At 46.9% G+C, this 17,615-nt stretch overlaps 1 protein-coding gene across 1 annotated transcript; it reads left to right on the forward strand.

Annotated features, from left to right (window-relative positions):
* The first annotated feature begins 550 nt into the window (after positions 1–550).
* ERP27 (endoplasmic reticulum protein 27) lies at positions 551–17,350 on the forward strand. The gene is made up of 7 exons (XM_037387496.1): positions 551–644; positions 855–955; positions 3,859–3,996; positions 7,533–7,646; positions 10,627–10,752; positions 16,397–16,594; positions 17,306–17,350. Exons 1-7 carry the CDS (start codon positions 551–553, stop codon positions 17,348–17,350), a joined length of 816 nt encoding a protein of 271 aa, XP_037243393.1.
* The last annotated feature ends 265 nt before the right edge of the window (positions 17,351–17,615 follow it).

Raw genomic sequence — 17,615 nt, forward strand, 5'->3', positions numbered from 1 at the left:
GATGGGGGTAGCCTCCAAGGGTAGACAGCCCCCACTTCTCATCCCAGGTGGCAACTGAATGAGCCTAGGGAGCTATAATGTGGCTTTGTCATGTTTAATGCTTACAACTGCAGCTGTTCCCCATAGCCGGGTAATGCAAGAGCTGCATGTGCCAGTGGCTGCCCTGCTGGCCAAGCACAAACAAACATCAGCCTCTGGGATCCAGCACTTGGGGAAGTGCAGTGGCTCCTTCTGCGTGGAGGGATGTTCTTACCCAACTGGGGTGCCTGGTCACACAGCTGTAGGGTAGCCAAGATGGCCAGTGCTGTGGGTGAGGGCACAGTGGTGGCAGTGTTGGTGAGGCTCTCCCAAGGCCGGTGCCTGCACAGCAGGGAGGGACTCTCTCCCAGCTGGGTGGTTATCTCAGGAGCTGAAGGCTTCACCCTGGCCCAGCTGCTCCCTTCCCACTGCCCCAGGAGCTGCTGTGGGCCCCTTGCAGCAGCTGACGTGTCTCTTGCCTGGGAGAGGACTGGAGCGGGGTGGCATGACGAGGAGAGGGCAAGCTGGCACTATGGGCACCTCCATCTTCCCATGCCTCTTCATTATCCTGCTCACCAGGGGCTTCCCAGAAAGGTGTGCTGGAGATGGCAGCTCTGCATCACACAGTAAGTGAGCTTTCCTCCTGGCTCAGGGTGAGGCTGAGCCTGCTGTGGGGAGTCCTCGCCCAGGGTGTGCTGCGCAAGCATTGTGTCGAGCTTGCAGGATTGATGTGTGGGTGAGGTTGTAAGGGGTGGGATGCTTATGTGAATGTTGGGGGGAGCCTCTGTAAGCTTCTTTTTGCGTACCCTCTGTCAAGCCCTGACTCTCCTCTTGAGGCACAGCCAGCACCGCAGAGAAACCTATCCTGTTGAACAATGTTGAGGATGCTGAAGCCTTCATCGGTGGTGCAGAGGTGGTGGTCGCTGGATTCTTCCAGGTGTGTTCACAGCACCTACCCTCCACCAGCTGTGAGCCCTATCCCACCCTGACAAGAGCGTGGGGCTGGATGTGGCATAAACACCTTCCAAAGGCAGCTCCTGTCCTGAAAGTTGCTGGGGCTGTGAGGGACATGTGGAGGTATTAGGTGACGCCACAGAGAGATTGCAGGGAATATAGTATGTGTGTGGAAAGGGAGATGGAGCAAGGGGAGAAGGTGGAGGAGTTTGTAGGAGCCCTGGAGCAGAAGGGAAGTGCTGCAGGGGAAGCAAAACAGGAATGTAAGTGGCAGAAAAACAGTGTTGGTGAGGCATGAGTGGGAACGTCAGTGGTCTGCTTTAGTCAGTAAAGATAGAGCAAGGCACTGCCTGCATGATGGTGCTGAGGAAGCCAGGTCTCAGGGAGCAGTGCTTGTGTGGGTCCTCTGAAGTCCAAGAGGGTTTGGGTTCAGGCTGCAGCCTCCTCCCAGGACAGTGTAGGCATGGTTTCTCTGTCTCACTGCTTTGTTCCCCAGAGTTGATACCCTTGAAATCTCTGCCTCTCTGTGTCTAAATTCAATTGAATTCAAAGGTGAGTGATGGATTTGTGCCCCTTGTCCCCAAAATGGCATGAATGTTTTCCCTTAGGAAACAAGACAAAAATAGTGAGTTAGAGCACCATAAAACAGAGGCCTCTTTGACAGGATCCTCATTAGTTTTAAGGTCCCCAAGTTGCACCTTTTCCCCCCTTTTCCTTGAGCTGTGCTCTGGGCTTCTGCTGCCCACCCACATACAGCCTCATGGCTTCTGTCAGAGAAAACTTTAGCCTTTTGAAAACAACTCCTTCTGCAAATGCCTTCATCCTTCTGCCCTGTGCCTGGGTCTGGAGGACAGCCTAGGGAGGGCATCATGCCCTTGGTATAGGGCAATGGGATCTTACAGCCCACCACAGAATGAGGACTGATGATGCTGCCTGTGCAGTGTCTGAGTGCTGGAGGCTTATGCCCCAGGGGCCTTGCTAAGCACTGATCACAGAGCACCATCTGCCTCACCTTCGGTGCCTGCAGGCATTTGGAGCTCCTCCGGGGTTGCTTTTGCAGTGCTACAGCCCTGCAAACCAGTGAGGCAATCTGCACACGCAGAACGAAAGCGCTGAGACGCCTCCTTCCCCCAGGGCAGCTGGCTGTGCTTGTGGCAGAGCTGTACCTGGGGTGCAGAGCCTCCTGCCAAGCTACAGCAGGGACTGTGGCTTCTTGCTGGGCAAAGCAGCGTGGGGGGCATAACCACTGGTGGTGTCTTGTGCCACTGTGGCCTCCATCCCGCTGCAGTGTTTCATTCATCAGTCAGACAGGAGGCTGCTGCCATGCAGCCCCAGCTGCCAGGAGCACGAGGCAGCAGCCAGGGACGCGTTGGGCATTCAGTGCCTGAAGCATGACAGACCTGCATTTAAACAGTAGATAAAGATGTATGTGTGCCATGAAGGCTTGTCTTGGCCCTCTGCCTGAGAGTATATTCGTCCAAATAATGTCCATGCTCTGTGTTTGCCATAAATTATTTCTCTGCTGCAGCCTTTCAATTCACTGCAGTATGTGGCTCGGCAAGCTCCCTGTGTAATGAGCACGGCCTCCCTGACTGGGAACAGCATGCCATGATGGAAAAACAGCACACTGCTCCAGAAACCCCACGTGTCTGTGAGAAAGGGCCATGCTTGGCCTGATTAAACCCCAGCTTTCCCAGGAATGCTGCAAAACTCAGTTAAGGTTATTCCCACCCCAGGCTTTAGCACTCTCACCAGAGCCATGTTGACGTGCTGGCATTTCCAAAACAGGTCAGGAAAGTTGTTTTTCTTTTAAATGAAGAAAGTATTTTGTTTTCCATTCTCTCTGGGCTCACAAACAGCTGAGATGATGGTTCAAACTAAAAAGAAAACCAAAACAATTTCCAAGCGGAGACTGTGTCTTAAGAATTTAAATCCAATAAGTAGAAGTATCAAAAATCAAAAGAAAAGTTGGGAATGAAATAGCAAGGGAAACTTTAATATGGGCTAAGGCTGAAGCTAGAAAGAGAATGGACCTCAGGTTACTGAGAAATTGCATATTACTATCCTTTGACGTATCTGCATTAGCTATGTTTTAAAGGGTATGTCTAAGACACCTTTTTAAAAGGAACCAGGATACTGCTAATGCAAAGTGTTAAAAATTATGAACCTCTAACTCTAGAATCGAAGTAATCTTAAAACCTGTATTTTTATGTATCTATTTTATACACACACACACACACACACACACATATGTCTATATATATATGTATGTGTATATATATTTAAGAGTGCTACATCTAGAGTCTGGGTTTCTCCCCTCCCTTTTGAGCTCCAGGACTCAGCATTATCCTGGTGCCACCTGTGCGTGCCGGGGTGAGGTTTCAGAGGAACGGGGGGCGAGGTTCCCGCAGCGCCTCGGCTATGTGCCAGCTGTGGCTTTGCCACCGACAGCGCGCTTGGTGACCTCCCCGGCTTTGGGAGGAGAGGGGGCTGGCGGGGCGAGGGGGGACCTCTGCAGCATCCCGGCCACGCAGGCAAGGTCACAGCGGGAGAGAAAGACGCGTAGCCGGGCGCCCTCTCCGGTCTCGCGGCGGCCTCCCCCGCCCTTCGGCAGCCCCCCCCTCCCGGCCTCCCTGCGCCCCCCCGGCGGGGCAGCGGGGCGGGGGGGCCGCGGGCCGGGCGGTTCTGCCGGGCGGGCGGTAGGTGTCGCCCTGGCGCCACCTCCGTGCGAGCGGCGAGCGGCGGGCGGCGGGCGGCGGGCGGCGGGCGGCGGGCGGCGGGCGGCGGGCGGCGGGCGGCGGGCGGCGGGCGGCGGGCGGCGGGCGGGGGGCGGCTCCGCTCCTCTCCCCACGCTTCACCCTTCCTCCTTCTCCTCTCCCTCCGCAGGAGCCGGACAGCTCCGAAGCGTCCCCGTTTCTCCTGGCGGCCGGCCGGATCCCGGAGGTGCCCTTCGGCCTCAGCAGCAGCCCCGCGGTGCTGTCCCGCTACGGCGTGGCGGCCAACACCGTCACGCTCTTCCGCAGGGTGCGTGGGGCGGGGGTACCCACGGCGCCGCGCTGGCTGGCCGGGGGGCCCGGGAGCTACGTGGGGCGAGCCGCCGCTGGCCCCCGGTAGCTCCCTCCCGGGAAAACACGCTGCCTGGCAGAAGGTTGCATCCACAGGCGTAACTCCCTGGTGTAGAAGATCCCCTGCCCACCGGTGTTGGTCAGAGGGGCTCGGGGCAAGTGCTTAAGAACTGCCCGCGGTCACGGTGCAGCAGTGAAGTTTCCGGGTAGCAGTGATAAAGAAGATTAAAGCAGCTTATCTCTCTCAGAGCAAGCCAAAAAAGGGCTTGCCGTTGATAGTCATTCTGCCTGCCCCAAAGAGTTTTTTTGCTTTTCGCTTGCAGAGTGCCCTTCACTGAGACATGCAACATTTATTACACCTGATGTGATTCTTTATTTTAAGTGTTTGGCCTGTGGATCTGGTCCAGCACCCAGTGCTTTGCAAAGAACGATGTCTGTGTCTCTGAGTGACCTGCCTGGAGCTCAGTGTTACTTGGATGGGGTTTCTGTGGTTTTGGAAAGGCTCCTGAGGCACATGAAAAACATCTAGAGGCCATCATACAATGGATCAACACAGCAGGCTTGATGTCAAATGTTGCCAAGCGTCACTTCAGGCAGGCAAAGCTGTCTCCCTTGGGTGCACAACTTTTCTGTCGTCACTGAAAGTAGATCCAGACTGGGTCTTTGCAGTTACAGATGCTCTGCCACCAAAAGAAATCCCAAGCGCTTTTTTCTGTCTCCTACACTGGTTTGCAGAATTATTCCCGAAATACGCTTTGGGCATGGACCCATTAAAAATGTTACTTTGCAGTTTGTTAGGAATAGATGCTGTGGAAGAGAAAATCTTTGTTGACTCCAGCTATAAGTGCTGGTGCTTCACTGAATCTGAAGCCATGTTTGCTGGAGTTTAAGGAGGCAATATTGGGAAGGGCCATGTACTTGCTTCAAGAGTACCAGCAAAAGCTAAGAGCAAGTATTCTGCTGGTTATATCAATTTCCTTGTGTTGTACCTTCTCACACAAGTGTGGCACTTGAAAACTGGGGAGAGAGGTGTATCTGGGGAGAAGAGGGGCCCTAGATAGTGCGAGATGTTCTAAAGGCTAATGAGGTGTCATGACACCAGAGCTCTAATCACACAAGGGGTGGTAGTGGTGGGAGAATGGGATGGGAGACAAACTACATGTACCAGGGAAAGTAAATGTGGCACCTTGGCTAAGTTCTAGATAGAGGCTGTAAAAAGATTGGACAAAGCCAGTTTGTTCCTCTTACTTTCTCATCATTTCCTGCACTGTGTTTACCACTGGAATTATCCAAATAATTCAAAGAGAATGATCTAAGAGTGAGCAATAGGTAGGCAGGTCCTTTTATTTAACCTTTTATTTGCTATGTGCAGATGTTGCAATTTGAAGCAACACCCATCTCAGTTTTGGTTCTTATTCATAGTGGTTTTCTTCCAAAAATATTGAAAAGATCCTTTGTTTTTACCCTGTGGCAGATAACGAGGATGACTGCATTGGGAGGATGTTCGATAAAATAAGCTATCTGGGTTGTTGGAATTTGGATTATATTGAATATTCTTTGTTTACACTGCAGTTTTTGCAGCTGAACTCTTGTTTAATAGAAAAAAACCCCACCAAAATCAGCCAAGATACTAATACATTAGTCAGGTTCAGATTTGGTTGTCTAATTGTCAGTCTTTAAGTTATTCAGACACATTATTTTTCCTTTTATTCTGTGCTAAATACTGTGTAGGAGTAAGGGGTCAGAGATAAAAAGGAAAAGAAAAAAGAACGGAGACAAGAACTTGGAATAAAATACTCATTTGAAGAATGCAAAGTTGCGTTACCAGGATAGCAGTGAATTGGAGGCATAAATGAATTTTTTCTTTCCTTTTGCAGAGTATGAAACACAGTGCTTAGAAGTTTAAACCATAATTACAGTAGTAAAAGGGGCAGCTGTCAAATAGTGAGACTTCTTTGCATATAGTGGAGAGAAATAGATTTATTCTAGTGAGGGATCTGACCTGACAGACCTAAAAAGAGCACAATTAACACATGCTAACAAGCTATTTATATGGAGTGATACAGATATTTTGACTAGAGCTTTAACCGTTAGATGCAGGCTGTTTTCCAGCCTTATTTTCTTAAAATAATAAATGTTGAGTACAGATTTAAAATGTTGTTATTCCAAAACGAAAATCAGGTGTTTTCAGAAGCCCATGAAAGTCAAGAGAAGACTTTCTGTGGAGTCCAGGGTGCTTTAGATTGGTTCCCAAAGCCTGTCTGATCTTACCCGCCCAGATACTGCACTGGCCTGATCTTATTTACTTGAATAGAGCTGCCCTTTCATTTTACACAGGAGGAAAAGCTGTGAGAGGGATTGGGCTGCACAGTCTGAAAAGCACCAGTTTGGATTGCCAGACAGGGTGCTGTGGCCCACTACCAGATCAAAGACTTTGCCAATGACCACAGAACAGCAAAAAGGGCTTTAGATGTCTGCACACCACTGGAAAAACTAACACGAGCACTTTCAGAGGTTGTACAGATGCAGAGAATAAAATCTAGGGTGTGCATGTGGATCTTTTCTCAGCCCCAGGAACCTCGTTCAACGTGTGTATCAAAGGCTTGCAAATCCCAGAATCTGATCCTATTGCATGTCAGAGCCCAGCATCCCTATGGCTCAACTCAGTCATGTCCTGTGGTGGTACTGCACAGCAGCTCTGCCCTTTCAGGTGGTTTAGCTGTCATTCAATGATTGCGTGTTTTTTTTCTGTTCACCAGGTCATGAAAACCTCAATAAAATCATGTCATTTGGGTGGGGGTGTGGAGTGTGGGGAGATAGTGTTAGGTAGTCCCGTGAGGAGCAGGGAGCTGGACTTGATGATCCTTATGGGTCCCTTCCAACTTGAGATATTCTATGATTCTGTGTATGGCAGGATGGGTTTTCCTTTAAAGCTAAAATGTGCTGGGCTTGGGGTTTTTAAAATTTTCTATTTTTTTTTTCTGTACTGGAAAAAAATTCTCTTTTTATTGGAGAAATTTCCTGTTTGCACAATGTTTCCAGGAAATCCATACAGGTCCATGCCAATGTTTATTACTTGTAGAAGGAACAGAATAAGCAGATGAAGATTTAAAAAAGGGATGTAAAGCCAAAATAGCTGAAGGAGTTAGGCTGTTTAATGATGTCTCTCCACAATGCCTAGAATATGCCTAGAACTGTTTACAGTGCATCAGGAGCTGATGCTGTAGGAATATCTGGAGTCCTCGGGGATTTCTGTCATGCCATGAGTTTGTCTTGTCCTTGGGAGACTGAAGGAGGGTGGAAGATCCTTATCTCAAAGTGCAGGCTGGTCTTTGTAGGCTCTGGACCTTCAGAGTGGGGTTATATGGTGGAGGGGAGAGGGTGGAGGTGTCCCAGGGGGTGGGTGTCTCTGTGAGTGAGTGCCATCAGTGCCTCTGGAAGGGGTGCTGAGAGGAGAGGACAGCTGTGACTGGAGGTGTCTTTGCATGTCTTCAGGTAGACAATGACCGGAGGGATCTGGATATGAACAACAAAGATGTTGATGTCGAGAAGATGACTCGTTTCATTCGGATGAACGAGCTCCGCCTGGTGACAGAATACAACCCTGTGGTAATTACCAGGTCCCCTCAGTCATCACCCTGGCACCTGGCCTCCTCCTCATGGGCATCCTCTGGCCCAAGAGTTTGCATACTCGCATGTGTGTGAGGACTGCAGCAACAGTGTGGATGGGGTTGGAGAAGCCATGCAGCTCTTTGCTGCTGCTCCATACTGGGACTGGAAGCAGATGCTGTGCTGGGGTGTGCAAGTGGGGTGGGGAGAGGAAGGGAAGCATGGTGACTCCTTTAGCATTTCAGTAAATTTGGGATGTTGGTGAGCAGAAAGTTCCATTTCTTACCACTCCTGCTGGCAATGCTGCTTCCTCCCATGGGCACTTGCCATGTTCTGCCATGCCTACAGACCCTGCACAGCCACGATCCCCTCTCTTTGGCTGAGAAGCCTTGAGAAACATGGAAACTTCAGCAACCTGCTTCCAGAAGGCAGGCTTTTCTTCATCACCCAGCACATAGGGCTTGATGTAAGCCCAGCTATTTAAAGGCATATTCAAGAGCTTCAAGAAACTTCCCAAGCAAAATTTTATCTATCCCCTCCATCACTTTCCAGAATGCGTCAGTTCCACAAAAACATAAAAGAGATCAGACAGAGGATGCTTCCATGTTGGCCATCTTCATTAGCTCACCCGTTTGACTGGCAGTGGCAGGGTCTCAGTGCTCCTCCCTGCTATAGAGGGTGACCAAGGATTTAGGCTTCTCTAAAATCTCAGCAGTTTGCTGGGCTCATTGCTGTGGAGTCAATAGTCTTAGAAGCCCCAGTGGTCACAAGACCTGAGACTTTATCATTGCTGATGGGGTCTTTTGCAGACTTCTGGATAGCTACAATAGTGCTGACCAGGCTCAATTTAATCAAAGGAGAATGCCTCAACCTGTTTCAAAGCTATACTTTTGCAAGCTGACGACAAGGATCAGCTAAGAGGGCTGACACATTCCCCACTTCAGGTGCAGCCTGCCAGTAGAGAGAGCATTTTGTTTTAGAAATGCAACATTTTGCTTCTAGAATGAAATACTGCAGATATTATGTTTTTCTCTTAAAAAGAAAAAAAAAAGAAAAAAGAAAAAGTGGATTTGTTTTTTAATCTTGATAAGGGATGTGAAAAATGCATTTCAATATCACAGAACATTTCTGAGTCAGAAAGGTATATCCTGTCCCACTGTCCTTGCAGCCCTTTGAGAACACCCAAGTCATGTCAGTGGGAATGTTCTTGTTATCTTTATAATCGCCCAGGCCTTCTGAACCCTTGGAGTCTCCACTGCATCTTTTGGCAATTCATTAGATCATGGCTCTTTCTTCATGCATTTCTATTGATGCTTTGGGGTCTCACTCTGTGGCGTCCTGTTCAGCACCCAAGCTGTCTCCCTGACTAAGAAGTCCTGAGCTGTTCAGCCAGTCCTTTCCACCCTGACTAGCCATACAATTGTTGTTCAGGTTTTTTTCCAGACACTTTGGAGTACTATCAAGGTGCTGCACTTAAGAGTGCCTCCTGCAGTCTCTGCCCCAAAGCCCTCCCAGCTCTGCTAACATAGCTTGTTTTTTCTAAATACTTATTCCCAGTGCATGTGCTGTTTGCATCTAAGAGTGCTGCCACTCAGCAAAGGCTGGGGTCACGCAGATCACAGAGTGCTGCTAGGAGTTCCTCTCCCCATCCTGGCACCCTTACTGTTTCTTCCACATTCTTCAGGCATTTTTATGCAATGCTTACCCTGTGGGCTTTCCAGCAGTCAGATATGACCCGGCTGTGTTGATGAACTCTGCTGATCACTCTTGCACAAGGTTGTATGGACAGGCAAGCCTTTGAGTGGAGTTGCGAGAGGAACTGCTGCTCCAGCTCTGCTTGCTCTCAGCCCAGCCTTGTCACGGCCCTTGGTGCTGTCCAGATTCACCCTCACCTTCAGCCCCATCCTCTCCCATGAGGTCTTCTAATGTTCTCCAGCCTTGGTTTGCATCCCCTGTACTCTCCCCTGCCCCATTCACACACCAGAAAAATGAAGGGATACAAAATGTCCGATAAACAGTATGCTAATGGCAGAGTCCTGTCTGCCAAAAGCTAGATGCTGTGCAGTGCATGGCCCTTGCTGGCGTGCGCTCCCTGACCCTTTCCTTATTACTCCTGAAGCGTGTGGAAACTTTCGTCTCCCACTGGCAAGCTGCACAGTCTGTGTGTCTGTGGTTTTGGTGGCACAGGGGAGGCAGCAGGTCTGGCCTGGCTGATGTTTAATTTGAGGGAGAGGCTGCAGGGCTGCAGGAAGCGGGCAGAAGGAGAAGCAAGATGACAAGTGAGCGAGTGCCTGGAGATGATGTGGTGGCTTCTTGGGCAGTGCCAGCCCTGTCATCTCACAGAGGGCCAGTGTGTGCCCTTACTGAGGGAACAAGAGAGAGCTGGCTCCTGGTCTCCCACTATGGGACTGCAGAGGCAATTTTAACCCTCAGCACTCTAGAATGCCCAGGCATTGGGGCTGCTGAAACTCTGGACTCATCCCCATCTTATGCACAACTGACTGCTAAATAAAGGAAATTAAGGGAGACACCAACCCTGACACCACAAATCCTTCCTGCTTTCTTGCTCCCATTTTGGCTGGGTGCTGGACCTCAGTGATTCAGAACACCCTTATTTTCAGTGTGTGCTGGCCTTCCCTCTTCACCTCCTTGCCCCTCTAGCCTTCAGCTGGCTGTATCCAGGCAGTCCTCCTGCCTAGTCACTGACCGTCCTGAGGCCAGTGATGAACCATTGTGGTCTTCAGACACTTGTCTCAGGAATAAGCAAAGCCAAGAGGTTAAGTGCTTCTAGAAAGAACACAGACTGGATCCCTCCTGCTCAAAAGAAGGCTGTTCTGCTTGTGAGGCTGATTTGCAAAGAAATCTCAGCTAAAGCATGAGGACTGATGTGCCTCTGGTACTGCATCCAATGTGGACTGAATGTTCTCAATCTCCTTGTTTGTGTGTGTTTCTCTTTCTGTGATGGCCATGTTTTCGGCAGACAGCAATAGGTGTGATGCAGAGTTCGCTCCAGCTTCACCTCCTCCTGATCACAGACAAGATGTCCCCAAAGCACCCTGAGCGAATGCGGAGGTATCGGGCAGCAGCAGAGCTCTTCAAGGGGAAGGTAAGTCCAAACAGAAAAAGAAGGGGCATTAGGGACAAAAAAGGAGAAAAGTGATTTCTTCCATGAATGGAAAAATCTCCTTCTCTATGCATCAGGGGAACAAAGGCCAGATGGCAGGAAAAGAGGATTAGCTGGATAATCAAGTGGATGGGTTGGATCTCTTCACCTTTTGCCAGTTTGCCTCCTTGTGGAGAAAATAACCTCTGTATCCTTCTCCTCTGCTCCCTCAGAAGGACGTTCGTTACTTCCTTGCTTCTGGTTGAGTGTTGTCCCTTTGTACTGCGAGATGACAAACAGCTGCTGCACTTCAGTCTGGTGATGATTGCATTCCACTGGTGTGATTTGGTAGATACAGCCTGCAAGATGCCAAGGACCATTATATAAGTGACCAGACAGCAATTAATGTCATGGTGCTTCTTAACCCTTAGCCTTCTGGTTGGATCCTGGGCTATTTTAAAGGAATTGCAAATGGTTTTGTCAGATTTCTGATACTAAAGCGATGGGATAGATGAAGTCTTTCAGAGGAATTTTGCCTGGTCCCCACCCCTCTGTGGACAGAGCTTCTCAAGTAGTAAATCACCCTATGGCTGATTCTCTGCCAGCAGCTGGATTACAGGGGAATTTGTGTCTGGGGAACAGAGGAAGGAACTGGCAAGCAAAGGAGGATTGGGAGCAACGGGAAGGCATTTAGAGCAACAGGGAACAGCAGATGAGAGGGGGCAGAAGATCACAGTGGCAGGGAAGGCCAAGCTGAGATGCAGTTGAAGAGATCTTCCTGGGAGAAGTGTGGAGCTGGAAAGAGTTGGGGTTTGAGAACATCTGCATGCATCTGTTTGTGGTACCAAAGGGGCAGATTAAGAATCGAGTATATCCTCATCTTTAAATGGAGGGGTCACCTCAGAACCATGCACTCTCAAAAGTCTTGAAACTTGTTCATGGCAGGACTACTTTGGACCTTGCCATATGTCCCACGCATTGGCAAGAGACCAGGCAGAAATCATGCATCAAAGTCAAAAGGTCTCTTCAATAGCATTTTGTTTTGATGAATACACACACCCGCACACACCCACACACACCATTTATCTGAAAAATTTCAGCTATCTCATGTGAGATGTGTGTTATGGTGACACCATTATCACTGTCCTCCATGAGCAGCAGTCTGATACAGGTCTCCCTCAAGCAGCTAACTCTTCTAACACAGCACATTACTGTTGAGCATCTCTGTCCTTTGCTGATGCAGCTGCATCTAGTTTTCTCTTCATGTGTCATTCCTGGATCTGAGAAAATGTGATTTATTTTCCTAAAAATACTTCACAAAACATTGGATAAAATGTTGTACTGAAGTCCAGATGATTTATAAATTACCAGAAAGCCAAATTATCTTTTTTTAATTCATGCAGGCAAGCTTCCCACTGAATCAGTGTAGAAGTTTGCCAGAGTAAAATATAGAGATTAAAATTGTGGGGATTTGACTAATTATTTCCACTTTACTGCAGTGGTACTGCAGGACATGTAGATGAAGGAACTTAGGATCTAATAAGTCATTTTTCCCAGAGAAGTGGCACTCTGAGTTGGACTGTTCTCTTACAAAGCAGTAACAGACAGCTAGGACCCCTCTGTTTGATTCTTAGATCTGGATAGCAAGGAGTAAGCAGAGCGATATGCCCATTTAGGTTTGTCTCCATTGCTCTGTCATGTAGAAAGACATGAAATAGTTTGGGTATTCAGAAGCAGCCACTGCACAATACCATGGAAATCTCACTGGCTCATTTTCCTAAGTGGAGTTATCTGTTGTCAAGACTACCAAGTTAACTCAGGTTTACTTGAAAACAAGTAAAATATTGGGTAGATTTTGTCTTTTTGCAGCTCACAGGTTGGCTGTGAATAAATGCAAGATTCTTGACTTGAATTTTATTCAGGTTTACTAATGAATAATTCACAGCCTGTAGGCTGGTGGTGAAAGGCTTGTTTGTGCTGCAGGGTTAGCTGTCAGTGGTTTTAGCAAGGAATCATTGCTGTGCAGTGGAGAGGTGTTCAGGCTCCCTGTGAGCATGTACAACTGCATCCACAAGCACTTCACAGCAATTGCAGAGTACCAGAGCAGCGTGGGGAGATTTGGTGTGTGCTGCCATTTCTCCACAAGCCAGTGAAGAACACAAATAGAGCCTTGAGGGGGTTCCCAAGCAGGAGAAGGGATACAAATCCTTTCAAACGTTTCTGCTGCACTCTGAGGGAAGAGGAGTCCTTGTCATTGTCATCACCAGGAGGGAGAAACTTGTTCCTTGGATTGATGGAGAGAGAATCATAGATTTGTTTAGGTTGGAAGAGACCCTTAAGATCATGGAGTCCAACCGTTAATGGATCATGAGGAAGTGATTCACCTGCTAGTTCCTGGATTATGGTCCCTTAATCTCTAGTTTATGATCTTTTCATTTTTGCCTGAGAGGAAGCTGAGATTTTCAGCTGGAGGTTCTATGAAGCTGTATGATGGGAGTGTTATTTGAAAACAGCCTGAACTGTGCCTGAGCAGCACCGAGTGTCTGAAGGCAGACTAGATTCCTCTAGATGTTATTGTGGAATCTGAGGGCTATAAAATCCTGGAGAGGAAAGTGCAAATGTTAGATGATGTGAAGCCAGCAAGAGCTGACAAGAATAAGAAGAAATATGGTACTTTTCTAGCAGAGTTTGAGAAACAGTTGTGGGTGGATAACAGTGAACAGGCAGAGCTGACAGTGCTGCAGCTGCAGGAGTGAATCCACAAGCCTTCTTGGAAGGATCCCACTGCAATCAAATATGTGCTTATTCAAGAAAGTACTGCCAAGAGTCCAGGCTTTCTACTGGAAAGGAAGTATCAGGATTTGCATTGCTGAGCCAAACTAGCATAAGTATCTTCAGTTTTCTTTCCACAGTACCAGAGTATAACATGAGAATTACAGCTGGTGTACCTTATGGATGTTTGCAGAAGTTTCAATAAGGTGATGTTGAGAATAATAAAAACAGCTTTTGCTGCAACTGATACAACTGGTTTACAATGTCAAAATGATTTAGGTAGAGGTGTTTGCAAAGTCCCTTTTAATTTATATGTAGGCCCATTTAGAAATGGGTTCTGAGAAACTCGTGAGACTCCTTTAGTTCATCTTCAATGGAAATGAAAGAACAGTGTTCCTTCTTTTGTAGACAGTCGTCCATACACTTTTTATTTTTCTTGTCAGACATTGATGGCTCCAGAACTGAGAAAGATAATATTTAGAGATGCTGTCTTTGGTGTTTATCTTTGTTAGAGGAAAAACTAAGTGACATCGAATTGATGTCTACCATTGCAGTACTACTTTCAATTAACTTTAATTTCTTGGGCAATAACATCATTCCATATCTTAGTATTTACCAGGAGCTTGATGTTCTATAAGCACCGGGCTAGGAATCAAGTTGTCAAGACACCAAGACAACACCAGTGTACAGAATTTTCTGAAAGAGAGCTTATTGCAGGTGACAGCGCACAGATAATATGCTTGGTTTCCATCTGCTGAGGAGACCAGGCTTCCAGTGCTTGTGGCCTCAGTACGAACACACATTACAGACTGCCTCATGGGTGTGACTTTGAGGCTGCACAGGCCCTGGCAGGACCCCAGGGGTACATCCAGCATAGGATACACGGCCTGTCCTTTTGCTGAAGGAGGATTCATCCTATGTCACAGCACTTACCAGGAATGTGTCATTCTAAAATGCACGTGATAGGTGTTACTGTTTCTTCTTTCGAGCGACAGTGGACAAATGAAATTGCCATCTCTCTTGTATGTTTGGAAAAGAAGAGGGGAAGGAAACTTTTGCTGTACTTTGGCACCCTGTAACTCTGAGCCAAATGTGAGTCACTAGAGAGATCCAAGCCAGGAACTGCAAATGATGGTATCTCAGGCTTTCTAGCTGACGGGCCAGTTGTTTGTGTGTCTTTGTTTTCTTGCTGCTCCAGCTGAAAACCTCTTAGATCAGGTTCTTAGACCTGTGACCCTTAGATTTCTGACCCTTCTCTAGCTTGGTGTTTTATCCTTCAAAAAGATAAAACTCGAGGAGAAGTTCCCCACAACCTGGCTGCTCACTAGCTTGTTGCCCTTGGGGCACAGTTGGCTTATGAAAGAGAAATGGCAAGTGGTAAATGTCACATATCCCGTGGAAATGCTGTTCCTGTTTCTGTATCACAGTGATTAACTGCAGTTAAACTTTACACCAGCCTAACTGTCCCTCCTTCCCATAGGCTGTTGCCTAGGAAAGTTTCCAGATATATTTGGTTTTTTATGTAACATGAATTTAGTAAAATAAAGAATTTGAGATTTATCCAGTTTATTTTTAGAGGAGAAAAAAGTTTTGAACTAATGTGAGTGTTCCTGATTGAAAAGAAAGAAAAACGAGACACAGCCTGGGAACTGGGCACATCATCTTCACATTGCATTACTTTTCTTTTTTTAAACTTTTTGTTCTTCTTCGGGAAGTTAAGTCATATCCATGCCTATAGGTACATTGACTATGCTAGGCTCAGTATACTGCACAGGATAAAGAGAAGATGAAATGATACATATTAGCTGGATGTTTGTTTCATTGACTTGGATATCATCTGCCAAGGGATTCTATTTCATCAGGTCACTGCTTAAATTGTTCCATTGCTGTATTTATTTTCTTTTGTGAAATTCATACGTAATGTTTGTATTTAGTATTAACAGATAATTTAACAAAGATTTTGGAAATACCTGTACATTTTATTGGTAAGGTTTCACATTCCAAAATGTTCGATTTGTACCAATTCCTACAGCACCTATAAGATCTCAGTTGAAACTTACTCCTAAAATTAAATCATAGAATTGATCCCCAATTCTGATAGATCTGTACTATTGAACTTCCCGGAAGAATCCTAATCCTTGGCTTGATTTTGCTCTCCAAGACTACTTGGGAGCCCAGAAAACTGTAGCTCATTCTTATATTGACTTATTCATTGTTGGGTTTCTCTCCCCAGGTCTGACCAACTCTCCACTGAGTTGGGCTGTATGGACATTGGTGTCTTGCCAACAACTCCTGTCTGTGAAATGATTACATCTTCATTTCTATTCACTGCAGCTCACTTAAATATATCCTCTGTAGTTGCTGCTCGCACATTCTTATCCTTGCAGGCTCCTGCCGCCGTATACTTCACTCCCACATTCTTGAAATTGAGTTTGATTCTCCACACACCAAAACACCTTTTTACTCTGCCACTCTGGGTCTTGCATGAGTGTGAGTATCTTATCCAAATAACATGTAAGTAGAGGAGTCGGCTTCTTCCACATGTGCCACTAAGGTAAAAGACATCTTGTCTCCTTATCTCTTAAAAGAATGGAAGTGGAGACTGCCTTCCTGCCATACTCTAGATATATTCTTAAAGAAAGTGAAAGCAGATGTTTTGTTTGGTAGTGTTAAGTCTGGACTTGATAAAATACAGAAAAATGAACTGCAGGGAGCAGTGAGGTAGTGGCAGAGGGAAAAGTTGTCCTAACAGACTATGATCCATTTTCTCTAACTCTTTATAAAGTTAACACTGTGAATCTTCATATGATCACTGTTTGGGGATCTGTTCTAAGTTTCTCTTTTGCTCATGTTTCCTTTCCTATTTCCATCACAGATTCTCTTTATCCTGGTAGACAGCAACTTGAAGAGCAATGAACGAGTAGTGTCATTTTTCAAACTGAAGAAGTCCCAGCTGCCAGCTCTCGCTATATTCCACACACCAGATGAGGAGCAGAATGTGTTGACTGTGGATGAAGTCTCTGTCAAAGGTGTACAGGACTTCTGTAATAATTTCTTACAAAGAATGCAAAAGGTAAAGGGGGCTCCTGTGCAGTCTACAGGAAGATGGGATCTTGTAGGACAGTGCTTTTGCTCACAAGGGTCTTAAGGATGACTTCAGTTCCCTGAACTCCTTCCCACCCCTGCCACCTCCTCTTCCATTTTCATTTGCACCTGAATATCAGAAAAGCATTAGATCTAGAGCAGAGATGGATGTCTTTGCAGAGCCTCTTCTTCATTGACTTCTGTCTTCTAGTCTACAGCAAGAAGACTTTGCTGACCTCTGCAATTGTACGAAAGTCTCAGTGAGGCATCTATTTTCTGGGAACAGCAGCTGGGGAGGCAGTGAAGGGTGCTTTTGAACACTGAGAATGGGGGTGGTGGATGGCAGCACCTGAGAGAGGATCAGAGAGACAGTGGCATGTATAGTAAGGAAATCTATCAAGAAGACCACAGAACAGAGTACCCGGACAAGGGCTCAGTACTTTACCAAGGTCTCTGCTAGGAGAAAGACAATTTAATCTCCATGTTCATTCAGCGTTAAGAATCCTCCCTCTGTCAAAGCTCGTCTTCCTGATGAGGCTTTGTGTATCAGTACCCTGTCTTGTGCAATTGAAATGGGATAGGGGCAGGGCTGTGGCATAGACAGCAGAGGGAGGCATTTAAGTTGATATATTTTCTTTTATCACTATGCTGAGAAACTAAGCAATGTCAAAACTGATTTCATGCCTCTAATGTTTTTTAGAAAGTCGACGAACCTGAGAAGGCGGCTCTCAATGAGGAACTCTGATTCTTTCTCAGCCAACAGGATGACTTTGACCAGAGTCATGTTTCTGGTGTATGAAGAGTTCACTGAACCCCACAGCTCAGGAATTCCTGGGATAGTAGTGTTAAGGAGCCAAGTCAGTCATGGATTTCCATCTTCATGCTGTGTACATACATGCTGTCTGCTCTCTCTAAGAATCTCTTCTCCCTTCTTATTTGTTGGTTTCAGCCTTTTTTTCCCAGTACTCCAGGAGCTCTAGTATTGCCCTACACTCTGTCCTTCTAGGTCA

Source organism: Falco rusticolus, chromosome 5 (assembly GCF_015220075.1).
Source record: "Falco rusticolus isolate bFalRus1 chromosome 5, bFalRus1.pri, whole genome shotgun sequence".
Classification (NCBI taxonomy): domain Eukaryota; kingdom Metazoa; phylum Chordata; class Aves; order Falconiformes; family Falconidae; genus Falco; species Falco rusticolus.